The sequence below is a fragment of the Drosophila yakuba genome, chromosome 3R (assembly GCF_016746365.2).
Source record: "Drosophila yakuba strain Tai18E2 chromosome 3R, Prin_Dyak_Tai18E2_2.1, whole genome shotgun sequence".
NCBI lineage: Eukaryota > Metazoa > Arthropoda > Insecta > Diptera > Drosophilidae > Drosophila > Drosophila yakuba.
This window is the reverse complement of record NC_052530.2, coordinates 20,002,263-20,015,141: the sequence shown is the minus strand read 5'-3', so window position 1 is coordinate 20,015,141 and position 12,879 is coordinate 20,002,263. Positions and strand designations below refer to the sequence as shown.

The 12,879-nt window shown below is 42.2% G+C and overlaps 2 protein-coding genes and 1 long non-coding RNA gene across 3 annotated transcripts; 1 reads left to right on the top strand and 2 right to left on the bottom strand.

Annotated features, from left to right (window-relative positions):
• Positions 1–815: 815 nt before the first annotated feature.
• LOC120321806 lies at positions 816–2,114 on the bottom strand. The gene is made up of 2 exons (XR_005561527.2): positions 1,695–2,114; positions 816–1,402 (listed from the first exon to the last, which is right to left on the bottom strand). It is a non-coding gene; the product is annotated as an uncharacterized LOC120321806 (long non-coding RNA).
• Positions 2,115–2,927: 813 nt separating this feature from the next.
• On the bottom strand, positions 2,928–4,612 carry LOC6537618 (zinc finger and SCAN domain-containing protein 12). The gene is made up of 4 exons (XM_002098128.3): positions 4,354–4,612; positions 3,680–4,296; positions 3,489–3,623; positions 2,928–3,348 (listed from the first exon to the last, which is right to left on the bottom strand). Exons 1-4 carry the CDS (start codon positions 4,495–4,497, stop codon positions 3,078–3,080), a joined length of 1,167 nt encoding a protein of 388 aa, XP_002098164.1. The 5' UTR covers positions 4,498–4,612; the 3' UTR covers positions 2,928–3,077.
• A 607-nt stretch (positions 4,613–5,219) lies between these two features.
• Positions 5,220–11,958, top strand: LOC6537617. The gene is made up of 4 exons (XM_002098127.3): positions 5,220–6,442; positions 6,506–6,748; positions 7,042–7,477; positions 7,533–11,958. The coding sequence occupies exons 1-4, from the start codon at positions 5,676–5,678 to the stop codon at positions 9,930–9,932; spliced, it is 3,846 nt and encodes a 1,281-aa protein (XP_002098163.3). The 5' UTR covers positions 5,220–5,675; the 3' UTR covers positions 9,933–11,958.
• Positions 11,959–12,879: the final 921 nt, after the last annotated feature.

The window sequence follows — 12,879 nt, the reverse complement described above, 5'->3', positions numbered from 1 at the left end:
GGCCGTTCTTGGGTCAAAAGTGAGTATAATAAACGTAAATATGTATAAATTTATGCCCCTTTGTTTGCAGTCGAAATTATTTCATTTGTTTGTGTTTATTACGTCCAAATCTCGCCCAATGTCGAAGGAAACATCGTTCGTATTCCACAGCGTTTACTTTTAATGGTTCGAGGGTTTTTTTTTTCGTGGGGATTTTCCACATCTTAACTTTGGCCGCGGCCTACAAATATTTGATGCTCCAGAGCGCCAGTTGTTTCGGGTTTTATTGATTGGCGGTGGCGTGCCTGGTTTATGGAGCATCCTTCCTGCCATCCCGACCCCTTTTTCCAGTTCCTCCCCCTGCGTTGATTGCCGCCCTTGTTTTTGCGTGGCTGTCATGTTGTATATGTGTGTGTGTATGTTGCGCAATATTAAAGAGAATTTCTCGGCATTTAAATGGGGCTCTCCTTTCGACAGCTAATATTATTATATCAGGGGTGCGATTAGTACTTAAAACAATTTAAATTGCAACACAGAAAAAAAGGTTAGAATCCATTTAATCCCCTTGTAATACCCTTGCAGAGGGTATTATGATTTCAGTCAGAAGCTTGCAACGCAGAACTATGCGACTCGCAAATGCCATAAAAAATATATTTTTACTAAGACATTTGCGACTTTACAAAGTATTTATTTTCTTGACAAACGAGCCGATATGAGCAAATTTTAAAATTATGCGCATGAAACTTTCTTAAAAATATACTTACTATTTTTAAGAAATATTTTCGGCCTTGATTTGTAGCTGCCATAGAAAAATTGCAAAAATAATTGAAAATAAATTATTAGAAGAACCAAATGTTTACTGTTTTAATCATAACTCGTTCTTAAAATTATGTATAATTACAGCAAGTTGTTATACTTCGGCTTGCAGATGCTAGGTTCTTTTCCCGTTTGGATCAAAAATTGCTTTAAAGATGAAACTTTTTAGGGCTATTGTGCATATCGAACATATTATATTATACATATATTTCGCTAATAGAAGCGAATTCGGAATAGAAGGATGTCGCTTTTTCACTCCCAACATCTCTCTCTTGGGCGGATGCCTCGACTATGAGCAACTAATTTCCTCGGATGAGGCAACCGCAAATGGAAGAGCATCCTGTTGCACATGCATTAACCATGGCATCACGGCATTACGCACACTTACACACACGCACATTCACTACTGCTGCACCACATATACATATATGTACATATATGTACATACATACATAAATATCCAGGCACAAGGAGCTCATGAAGTCTTCCGGTTTGTCGAGGATGTTCACATTGTTTATGCTCCGGAATAAATGAATATAAAGCATTTAGTTTACAGCTGCCATTTGACAAGCACTGCCCCAGTTTTGAACGAGTGGGTGGAGTGGGTCTGAAAATGGGTGTTCTTGGTTTTGCATCTTGTTTAAATAAAAAAACATAAATTATGCAGAATATTCGATGGGAGCGAGCGAAAGTGACTGTTGAATAAGGACAAGCCCTCAACTTTCGCCTTCGCCACTGGACATTGACACAAGAACTTCTTGGAGATTCCATATCTCTTTAAATTATTCGGAATAAGGCATAAATTATGCTTTTGAATTAAAGAAACAAGTTTTTATTTTTATAATCATTTGCCATTAGCTTGAGGTCATGCCTCTGAAGCCTTGGCTCAACTTTTTCACCTGCTTCGTAAGCAAGAACGTCAAAGACTTTCCGATGCCAACGCGGTATTTGCAATTCAGCTCGTAAACTTGCTGATTTGTTTGCCACAAAAAAGGTGGCGGGACTTGCGTGATGAGTCAAGTCCCGACTTTCCCACTCGATTTCCACAAATGCAAAGTCAGGGCCAGGTCAAGGACGAAGGTAAGCTCCCGAAAAGGGTTTTGTTTTTTTTTGGGTGGTGCGGGGGAAATAAATTTGCAATTGATAGCGTGGACCGGCTCGTAATCAGTTTAAAAGGTCTGAATCTCAATTTGGCAATTGAGTTCCGCTGGCTGCGGCTGTGGCTCGACGTTCACACCCATAATCCAATCGTTTGAAGCGCTTTTATGGATTCGACATGTCAAATCGCGTGCAAATTTGTTAGAATTGGTTTTCCCAAGCTCTCCTACGTTCCCCATTTTCGCCACTAAAAGAATTTTATAGCAACTTCAAAAGAATATCTTTAAGAATATGTTTAAAAACAAATTTATCTCTATGGAATTTTTTGAATTTATTATTTTATTCATACAAATATCGCAGAAAATAATTTTTAAACTTCGTTACTAAAGAAGAGCAAATTACAGAATTAATTCTGTATCTGTAAAAAATTGTTTTTTTGCCATTTGCATATATGTATGTACATATACGGACTTAAAAATCATGCCATTATGACTGATCGCCTTAGTTATTAATTAGTATTCGATATACCCAGCTTTGTTTGCAGTGTAGCAACACCCTTAATCAAATACAAAGCCCGAAAGGCTTTACCATATCCATACGAATTTTTTTGTTTGCTCTAAAGTGGTTTAATACACGGGGGCAAAAAAAAAAGAAGACAGCGGCCAATGAAAAAAAAAACATTCAAGATATGTAATTTTGGAACTTCGTTTGATAGTGTTCATTTGTTGGTACTTTTCATGCGCTAGGTGCAAATTGGGTTTTTCCAATTTCATTTTATATACTCGCGGCGTCATGAAGCTACCCATATTTATTGCATAATTTTCAGCATAACATGTTACAAACATTGATTGTGTTTTCTCGGGTTAACGCATCACATTTCAAAAAATAAAAGGTATTTTTGTTACATGTTTAACATGAAAGCTTTTTCTATAGCAACACGTTTTAAAACTGTTTACAAAGTAGCCCCAAAAATGTTGTGGACCAAATTCCATATACTGCTAAAGCATTCCAATCTTGATCACACACGTTTGATATTTTATTTCTAAAAAAATACCCTTTATTTACGTGTAAAGTTGATTTTTACAACTATGAATACGCTATCGGTTAGCGTTAGAACTAGTACTACATATTGTATGGGATTATAACTGGAAATTAAACAGCATACTCTACAACATTTTATTGCGTCAGTGAGCTTGAATTCGGATCTCGTGCCCATCCTCTTCCTCGGCCACCATTTCCACCTTCATGCTCTCCGCCAGCATTACGGCGTTCTGGTGCAGTTTGGTCTCCTCGTGCTGGCGCATGTGATGAAGCAGACGGAAGTCCTTGTGGCAATAATCGCAGCGATACAGTTTGATGTCCGTGTGAATGAGCTCGTGCTTGGTCAAGGAGTGAGCGTAGGCGAACGCTTTGTCGCACACCTTGCACACGTAGGGCTTGATGCCTCGGTGAACACTGATCGGAAAAATAGCATTAGTAACTGAATTAGGAATACATCTTAATGGGCTAAGACAATTAACAACTTATTTAAATACTAAAAGATCAAATAAATTCAAAGTGTGACGATTCCTTGTGAAATTTGCATTTCTACTCACTTTTCATGAGACTTCAGAACACTTTCGTAGAAGAATTGGCGACTGCAAAAGCTGCACTTATAAGGTTTGCTGCCTGTGTGGGAGTACATGTGCTTTCTCAGCTGCTCGCGCACCTGGAACTTGGCATCGCACAGCCTGTAAAGGTAAGATAGGGTTATCGATTGCACTGGCAATTAACCGTCTGGACTTACTCGCATGCATATTGGCAGATGGCGTCATGGCGTCTCCGATGTTCCATCATCCGACCGCGCTTTTCGTAAAAGTTTCCGCAGACATCGCAGATATAGCCGCCCTTCTCAGTGCCGTCCGATGTGGTCAGGGAGTTTAATCCACGACGGACACGACCGCGCCGGGCCTTAAGACTGGCCTTAGCCGCCTCCTGGAGCGCCAACTGCTGCGATGGTGTCTCTTCGTACTGCTTCTCAGACTCCAGGACGATTTCGGTCTGATCCGAGTTCATGTCGATGGTGTAGTTGTCCTCCAAGTACTCAATAGTGTCAGCAATGCACTCCTGATGCTCGCTGGCGTCCACCTCTAAATACTCCTCGTGCCCCTTTTCTTCCTGGTGTTCCTCTTCCCCGGTTGTGCTCTCCTCCAAGATGTACATCTCCTCGTCGCACTGCTGCTGCGAGCCGTCCTCCTCCTTGATCACCATCACATCCGATTCATCCAGCAAGCCCAGCTCCCGGCAGTATTCTTCAATCTCTCCCTGCTTGCGAAGCGCTTTCTCGCGAAACTGGTAGGCCATGTTGAGTTCCACCTTGCAGGACCTGCAGATGCTATCGGGGATGTGTTCTCTGTCGTTCAGCTACAGGATGGGTGATGGTCGGTCAGTTACCATTGCCGTTTTGAAAGATTCACTTACATTGCTGTACGAGACTCCTAAAAGTTGAATCAACATCTCGTTTGGCGTCTCCTCGCCTTCCTCACGGATCTCGTCCAGGCGCTGCAGTCGCGCACTGGGCTCCAGGCAGACCCGGCACGTCTGTGGAGTTAGTTCGATGCGCATTATGGAATCCGGCTGCCAATTTAATTAAAAGAACCGCTCGTACAGTATTTTAGTGTTAAAATTTGTGTTGCTAAAGTGTTGTGTAAAGCGACTGAAAAAAGAAACGAAAAGACTTCGCCATTTTCCTTACCAGGGCTGGAGAGCATCAGCGGACATGCACGGTGGTTCATTTCGCTGGTTCTGGCAAGCGAAATAATCAGTTAACTCTTTAAGTTAAATATCTGAAATATATATTTCTCGGTTATGACACTTTAAAAGTATATAATAGCAGAAAAATAACATTTTTATTTGTTCCCTTAAAACAAAAGATAACTAAAACAAAGACACTAAATATTACTAATTCAAGGATACAGATATTTAGAAATATAAAAAAAATGGTCATACTAACGTTTTAGCTTAAATATAATTAATATATTTATTATTATTATTTATCTTAAATAAAAAAAAACCATACATACATTTAATCAGAGTTATCTCGATTTTAGCTATGAGTCAGTACTTTAGTTCAGTTCCTTTGACTAGTAGCGATAACGATAACAGTCAGAACACCAAAAGACTAACGTTGCATATTTAACATAAAGAAGCTAATATTACGTAAAGTAAATAAGCAAATTACATATACATTATAAATATATCACCTATTTATTTATGCGAAATCGGAAATACAACACAGTGTTTACATCCGAAAGCTCTGGCAAAAAAAAGCACATTTTTCAATGCGGCAATCTGGCAACGCCACATATTTTTCGAGACGCAGAACGCAAGATATTTTCTTATCTCTCGTTAAAAAAATGGATTATTTCGGTTTAATCGGTGCGTATCTGGGAAAATCGCATGCTTGTAAGTAAGTAAGGAACGGCACGCTCTATCACGTCCCACGCCCCGCGCACTCCAGCCTCACGGGAAAATGGGAAAGCAACTTTATCTGGCATCCGTATCTTCGTCCGTCGCAGCCGTCAAAATGTTCGTCGCGCCAGTTATCGACTCGGCAATCTCCATCTCCTAAGGCACACACACACGCAATATAACGCAGTCCAGCACTCACACAGGCAGCCAGCTACGTAACCTGCCAGCGGAAGCGCTCTTAATCTTGGCCAGAAACCACAACAAAAAGACATCATCGAAGGAACAACAGCAGACGGTGGGAAACGGAGGCGCCGCTAGCACTAGCACCTAACATGTCCGAGAAGCACGGCCAGCTGGGTGCGCAGTGGACGAAATCAGCGGCGCCAGCAGCAACAACAGCACCAGTTTCCAATTCCATTCCCATACCTCAACCGATCCCAGTGGCACTTCCCCTTCAGAAACCCAACGCCAATCCCTATGGGAACTGCAGTCTACAGCCTGCGGATGTAGTTTACGGTGCAACCAGATTTCAAGGAACTGCTATCCATGCGAAGGCCTCTCCTTTGACCATTACACCAGTGGGCCCTGGCGGCGGAACACCTGCGTCCGCCCAAATCTCGCCCACGAGTCATACCCATGTACCTGTACCTGTAGCCACGCCCAGCGGCTTTGTGCCGCCTCCGTTTACCAATGTCGCCAGCGCCAGTGGAGGAGTCTCCACTTCCGTGCTTACTCCGAATCCCTTTGCAACGGCTGCTGGAAATGCTGCTGCCGGACTGGCCTTTGCCAATGCCTTTAACTTTAGCACCGCCCAGCAACTGGGTCTTGGCAAGATCATGCATGCCATGGGTGGTGCAACAGTAGGAGTGCCAGCGGCGTCAGTACCAGTCACCACCACTCCAGCAACAGCGGCTCCCTTGGCCTCGGCAATACCTGGCCCACGGCATCCGAATGAGGGCGTGCCAGCGGCCAGTGGAGTAATAAACTCCACCATCGCTGAAAACGTAATGAATGCTCTGAGCAACTCCAACTTAGCGGGATCAATGCCCAATGAGGAGAAGATGAGAAGGGTGCTGCAGGTGATTGAGGCCAGCTTGGAGTAAGTATTGTCTGAAGCATGTTATGTTTATCCTTGCTAATTTGTGTGCGTCTTCCTGTTCAGCGACAATTCGAGGCTGCAGATTTCACAGATCCTGGAGCGTGTCTCGGGACTAAAGCCCATTGAGAAGCTATTCCTCTATCTTCGCTTGCCTGGGGAGTGCGCAGACACGGATCCGTTAAGGCAGCCACAAAATCCGCTGGGAACACGCTCGGAGATTAACCATACCATAAATTGGGTGCGTTCCCATCTGGAGCACGATGCACAGGTGTCCATACCAAAACAGGATGTGTACAATGATTACATGTGAGCTTTTTATTATTCTTCTTATTACAAAAGCGAAGTCTGTAACAGTGAAAAGTATTTCATTCATTATCTTTCGCTTGTTTGAAGATTCGAAAAATTCAAACCAAAATATTATTAAGCATGACGATTAGTATAGCTGCAAGGACGAAAAGAAAATGCCATTTGGCCGGTTATGTTTATGCTGCAAATCAGTTGAATAATCATAGAGTTACTAGGCTATTTATTTTTATAGCATGTTTTAGGCATAGCCCAAAAATAGTAATAATTTGTTTATTTCCTCTTTTTATTTTTAGAGCTTATTGCGAACGCCTCAGCATCAAACCTCTGTCCACAGCAGACTTCGGCAAGGTGATGAAGCAGGTATTTCCTGGCGTTCGTCCTCGGAGATTGGGGACGCGTGGAAACTCCCGCTACTGTTATGCGGCGATGCGAAAAACCACCAAGCTGACTCCCCCGCAACTGCCGCAGCTGTGCAAGACGGAGCAGATTCTAGCGGGTGATTCCACTTCTGATCCCAGTCAGATAACAAGTGCCTCCAGTTTGGGTGGCTTTCCATCGACAGGAGGGGACTCTGAGTGCTGGGATGTGGTGCGCAGTTGGGCAGAAAAATTGCTAAACACTAAGCTAGAGAGCGTGGCGGATCTAAGCTCCCGCATCAGAAGCAACAATGCAACAGTTTCTACAAAAAAATACACTCCCCGGGAGCCCAAGGAGAAGCGAGTTTTAGCAGTAAGTTTTAAAATATTCCGTAACAAGAGACTACTAATCCAATATTCCTTAACAGGACATTGGCCCTTTAAAAAAGCGGCGCAAAAAGAAACGCAAGGGTTCCACATCCTCAGAATCGAGCTGTAATCAATTAGTAACTGGTCAAGACGCGGGTAGCAGCCAGGAGGCCAGCGACGAACAGATTATGAAGATCAAGCAGGAGATCATCGACTCACCCATTCATCCCCAGCAGCATCCATTAGGTTATCTACAGCAGGTAACGCCCATGAACCTAGCCACAGATCAGCGAAGCAGTAGTGCTGTCCGTAACCTTACGCCCAAAATCCTGGAGATGGGCTCGCCGGCCGTAGTACTCACCCAGCAGGAGGTATCGCCCACGGGCATTGTCATAAAGGACGAGGTGGAGGACTACACCTCTAATATATTCTGCAAGAAGGTTTTGAAGGCGCAGCAGACAAAGGGATTCTGGGCGAATTCTCCCAGCAGTGGGACAACGAGCGGAGTTGGCTTATTGGTTCCACCGACGATCACCACAACTTCGGCCACACCGCCACCGCCAAACTCTGGTAATTCCCCAGTTCCGGGACCCGGACTTTCCATGGGCCCACCCTCACAGATGATGAGCACAAGTTCTGTGAGCCCGTCAAGCAGCGTGGACACCACACCTAAGGTGGCCTCCCGAAACCAAATGATGATACTGAGAGCCAAGCGTTTGATGGCAGCGGAAAATGCCGCTTTGGCAGCGGCAGAAGACTCAGGATTGCCAGAGAATCTGGGATTGCCCAGAGAGCGAGTGATTAGCATCTGTAACATGGACAAGCACGAACTGGATGACTACTTTCTACCTGGCGAGGACGAGGAGAACTCCGAGGAGCCCGACAACGAGCTGCTCCAATATTTTCAGATGGGAGACGCTGAGGAAAAACAACTGAATTCCTTAGATGCTGCCGAACAGAGCAAGAATCCACAAGAGCCATCGACGATGGGCTCTGTGCCGGAGGCGATGCCCGCCCCCGGACGCGGAGCAGCAGTCGTCGCCGCTGCAGCAGCGATGCTGGCGCCGGTGCCAGCACCTTCGGTGTTGCCCGCACAGGCAGGAGTGGGTTCTGCCTCAGCGTCTCTGGCCCTAATGTCAAAAAAGCATCAACAGCAGCACCAGCATCAGAATCTGCAGTTGCAGCGTTCCAAGCAGTTGCCGCTTATCAGCAACAACAAGAGAAAGATCAGCCTCAGCAACGCCTCCAGTAATGGTAGCAACAAGAACTGCATTTTTCTACCCATTTCACCAAACACCAATGGATCAGTGACCACACCCACAGCCACAGGTTCGTCGAATCCCAGTCAAAATTGCTTCGCTAGTCCCGGCTTGACTAGGATGAAGCAAAGATCCAACATGTTGAGCAAGCAGCAATCACTTGACTGCGACAACCGGGATCCCATGATTGGGGCTCATCGCAAGGGTCGAGGCTATGTGTACAGCTACCCAACGAGCACGTCTGCCTCAGCTCCACCGAGTCCATCTATTCTGCCACAATGGATGTGTAGAAACTGGTCGCTAGGTGGCGGCAATACATCTAGCTTTGCAGACAGCAGCCACAGTGCTGATAAGCTGGTGAATCAGAACTCAATGGATATGGAGACAAGCCTGGCGCTCACGGGAGAAAATGAATTAGATACGTCGGAGATGCAGCGCTCACAATCGGTGCCATTATCACAATTGCAACGAAGAAGCAGCCAACAGTCACCAAGCCTCAACTTCTACTCGGAGAACAGCAACAGTCAGCAATCTGCGTCTCTGAAAGAAACTGGAATACTGTACGAGGAAATGGAAGTAGACTCGCTTCTCTCAGCTAATTTTGCCAGAAAGTTTAATAGCATAACCCAGCAAACAGCCACGACCTGCAGTTCCTCGGCAGGCTCATCTTCCGGCTACAGTAGTGGCGGCTCTGCGGGAATCGTTTCGAGATCAGTGCCCTCAACTCCGCTGCCACATCAACAGCAAAACAGCCTAACATCGTTGAATGGTGGAGGCGGTGCAACGTCCAGCGGAGGAGGTGTTGTGGGAATCGGAAATGGAGGCAGCTGCGGCGTCGGAAATGGGTTCTTCACTATATCTGACTCGTTTAATTGGGAAGGATCTACGGCCAATAATAGTCATTTGGATTACGCACACTCATACAGTACCCGCAATTCACTAGACATTTCCAAGTCTATGCCAACAACGCCCATTGCAACACAACGTTTCCGATATAGTCCGGCGGAGGTGCACCGCGATTTCCTCATAAATGGCAACACCATCGATAGCTTACCTTCGTCTACCTTTGCAGCGGGAGGTGTTCCGACGGGTCCTACGCTGGCCCTGAGCACGGACACCCTCATCGACGACAGTGCCCCGAGCAGTTCCGATGTGGTTGAGGCCATGATTGGTGTCACAGGCATACTCGACGGTTTTTAGAATTTGCATGAAGAGAAAGCCCAAGGGGAGATCGAAATATCAGAGCGGCAGGAGCCGGATGCGGTAGAGGAGGAGAACGATGCTCAGTCAGCTGCCAAAGAGGATGCCAATGTGGTTGCCTGTTTGCTCCAGCATGTGGACCAATTGTAAATCGCACTCTCAACCGCCTACTGCCGTATTGATGTCTCGTTATTTACGTTGTGTGTTATCTATTTAGTTGTCTTTTATGGTTCCTCTTCCGAGTATATGTAATTTCTGTTTTGCCTAGTATGAACCGAAACTTGATATGTAATTCAGAAACTGGTTTATAAGTCTCTATGTCCCCACTCATGAGCTTTCTCTTCATGCCACTTGCTAGCTAAGAAAAACCCAACAAAATCGTAGCTTCCCCCGTATACATATAATCAACAGCTTAACTGTGCCTCATATTGGTTTCAAAAGTGTGTCCAACATCATTAGAGGTGTCAGCTTGAGCCGACTTCTTTAATCTAACGTTACCCTCAGGCCTTGTTGTATCTATGCAATTGGCATATTGTTATAATTACTAAACAATAACATTAACACACAGATGACGATGGAGGGGCAGCCAGTACGTTGCCCTTGCTGTATGTAGTGCATAATTTTATTGTTGAACAACATTACAAATGAAACGAACTTAAAGTCTGAATGAAGGAAACGTGTGCAGCGGTTTTAAAAACGAAACAAATTTACAAAATGTAACTGTAAACGAATGTACATCTAGAACTATAGAACCACGCCTCGGCGCTCGACGAGTTTGTCTTCCTGCGATCCTCGGTTGTACATATATAAGTATATATATATATCTATATATTTCTAGAGGGATTTCCACATGGATTTTAAAGTGGGTCGCAGGGAACCAATCTCAGTTCAAAATTGTCAAATTTAAATGTGTGTTTGTATGGTGTTGTAAGGTATCGAGAAAAACGAGCTTTGTCAATTGTTCATCGACCTATTGGGCTCCAAGGCGTAGTCCTTTGATTTTTTTTTGTTTATTCAACACCGATCTACATATTCTATTTGTTACACTATATCTTTATCTGTCTATCTTGAAAGCGTTTAATTCTTCTATTAGTTGTAAGTGTTTGTTTGTTATAACTGTTTACTGTATTTGTTTAATTCGCGTTGGTCGGTCCGATCTGCGCGTAGTACTTTAGTTGTACTGTACTGTACTGTAAATGAATTTCGCACATCTGTAATTCGAGTCGTTCTTATGCTTGAATTTTTAGTTAAAATGTGCCCAGTTTACTAAAGTCTTTATTTTCGTTTTGGCGCTTTGAACAAAGTTTAGCTTTAAATCTTCTTTTCGTAATTCACATTGCAAATGAATGTTAGTTTGTTTGTAAAACAAAGTAAAATATTACCACGAACCTATTTTTGTTTTAAAACATGATTCCGCTTCTGTGACCAGATGTTTTTAAAAATGTAAAGAAAAATAAATCATAAATGTGCCTCAGGCTTTATTGTAAAACAATTATATACCACAATAAAAATATAGATACAACCATACAAAAATGCATTAAAAACAAAAATTTAGCTACGTATACACACTTAAATAGATTATTAGAACGTTAAACGAGTATAATTAAATATACACTTATTTACAAAACGCAAGGAGGGAATCAAATGAATTCTTTAAAACCTCAGATTAAACCATTAATGCATATTTATAGTCAAAAGGAACATAACGCAATAACCAGAAAAGCACCCAGTCTAAAAAAAACATTGTCAGCTGAATTCTAAAAGCAAGAGCAAAACTTTTAACGATTATTTATTTTTAAGCTTCACCACCTAACCCGCATACCGCTTTGACACAAAAACAACCAACAATATACGAGTAACAATAGCAATAGCCCTAAGATAAATAAATAAAACATATTGTCACCGGGAACACTTTAGATGAGATATATGCAATTATACAGAAACAATGCATTCAAGTTAAACGAACCAAAACTACTTTTTTATAAGATATTTGAATGATATAAAATACAGATAACAGAAACGAAAACGAAGAGTATTTATTGGTTTGGAAAAATGGAAAAAATTCTTATTTTTTCTTTTTAAAAAATAGATGTGGATTCTTGTTCAAAAAGTATCCAGATTCCGTTTTTCATAGAGTGAAAGGGTATACCTATTTCGCCTACAAGTATTACAAACTTCTGATCAGGACCACTAGCCGACCCACATATCATACACTGGGATATTCGTTAATTATATGTTAATATTTTTTATTAATCGTTTAGGTTTAAAATAATAATATGCAATTATTATTAAATTAATATTTGTTAAATATACATAATAATACCTTTAATTGTAATATGCGTGTGTGCTCACTTAATGTTTCCTCTGTTCTCCTCCATCCAAACATCTTACTGTTACGTTCTTCCTTTGCCGTTTTATACATTTTACATGTAAATTTAACTATTTAAGAATATAGTATTTTATATGCATTTTACATGTTATTTGCTTTCAATAGCGGCAAATAATATATTTTATTTTCAACAACTTTTGTTCTGTACGCCAAAGTCAATGCCGATTTAGCTTGGGATCAGTATAATAATTTACGTATAAAAATCATTTTGCGCCTTGATGTACATACATGTTTCTTAACTGTATGTAGGTATTACTTTATTTACTCTTTTATTATTCATATATTACACTACGCTAATAGCACATTTGAAATTCCCTTTATTCGCTATAAGTACTGTCATATAAGTTATATATTTCTTTATGTTTTGCTAAATATTTGTGGTTTCTGCTGGATTATTAAATGCTTGTAAATCATTTATTTCTTTGTTTACGACCTAATTGGTTTCCTGATATTTTTAGCTCCCACACTGCTACTCGTATATAATATATATATGTATATATTTTGTATATGCCTGCTATAATATAATATAATTTATAAAATTGTTGTTTATTTCGCTGA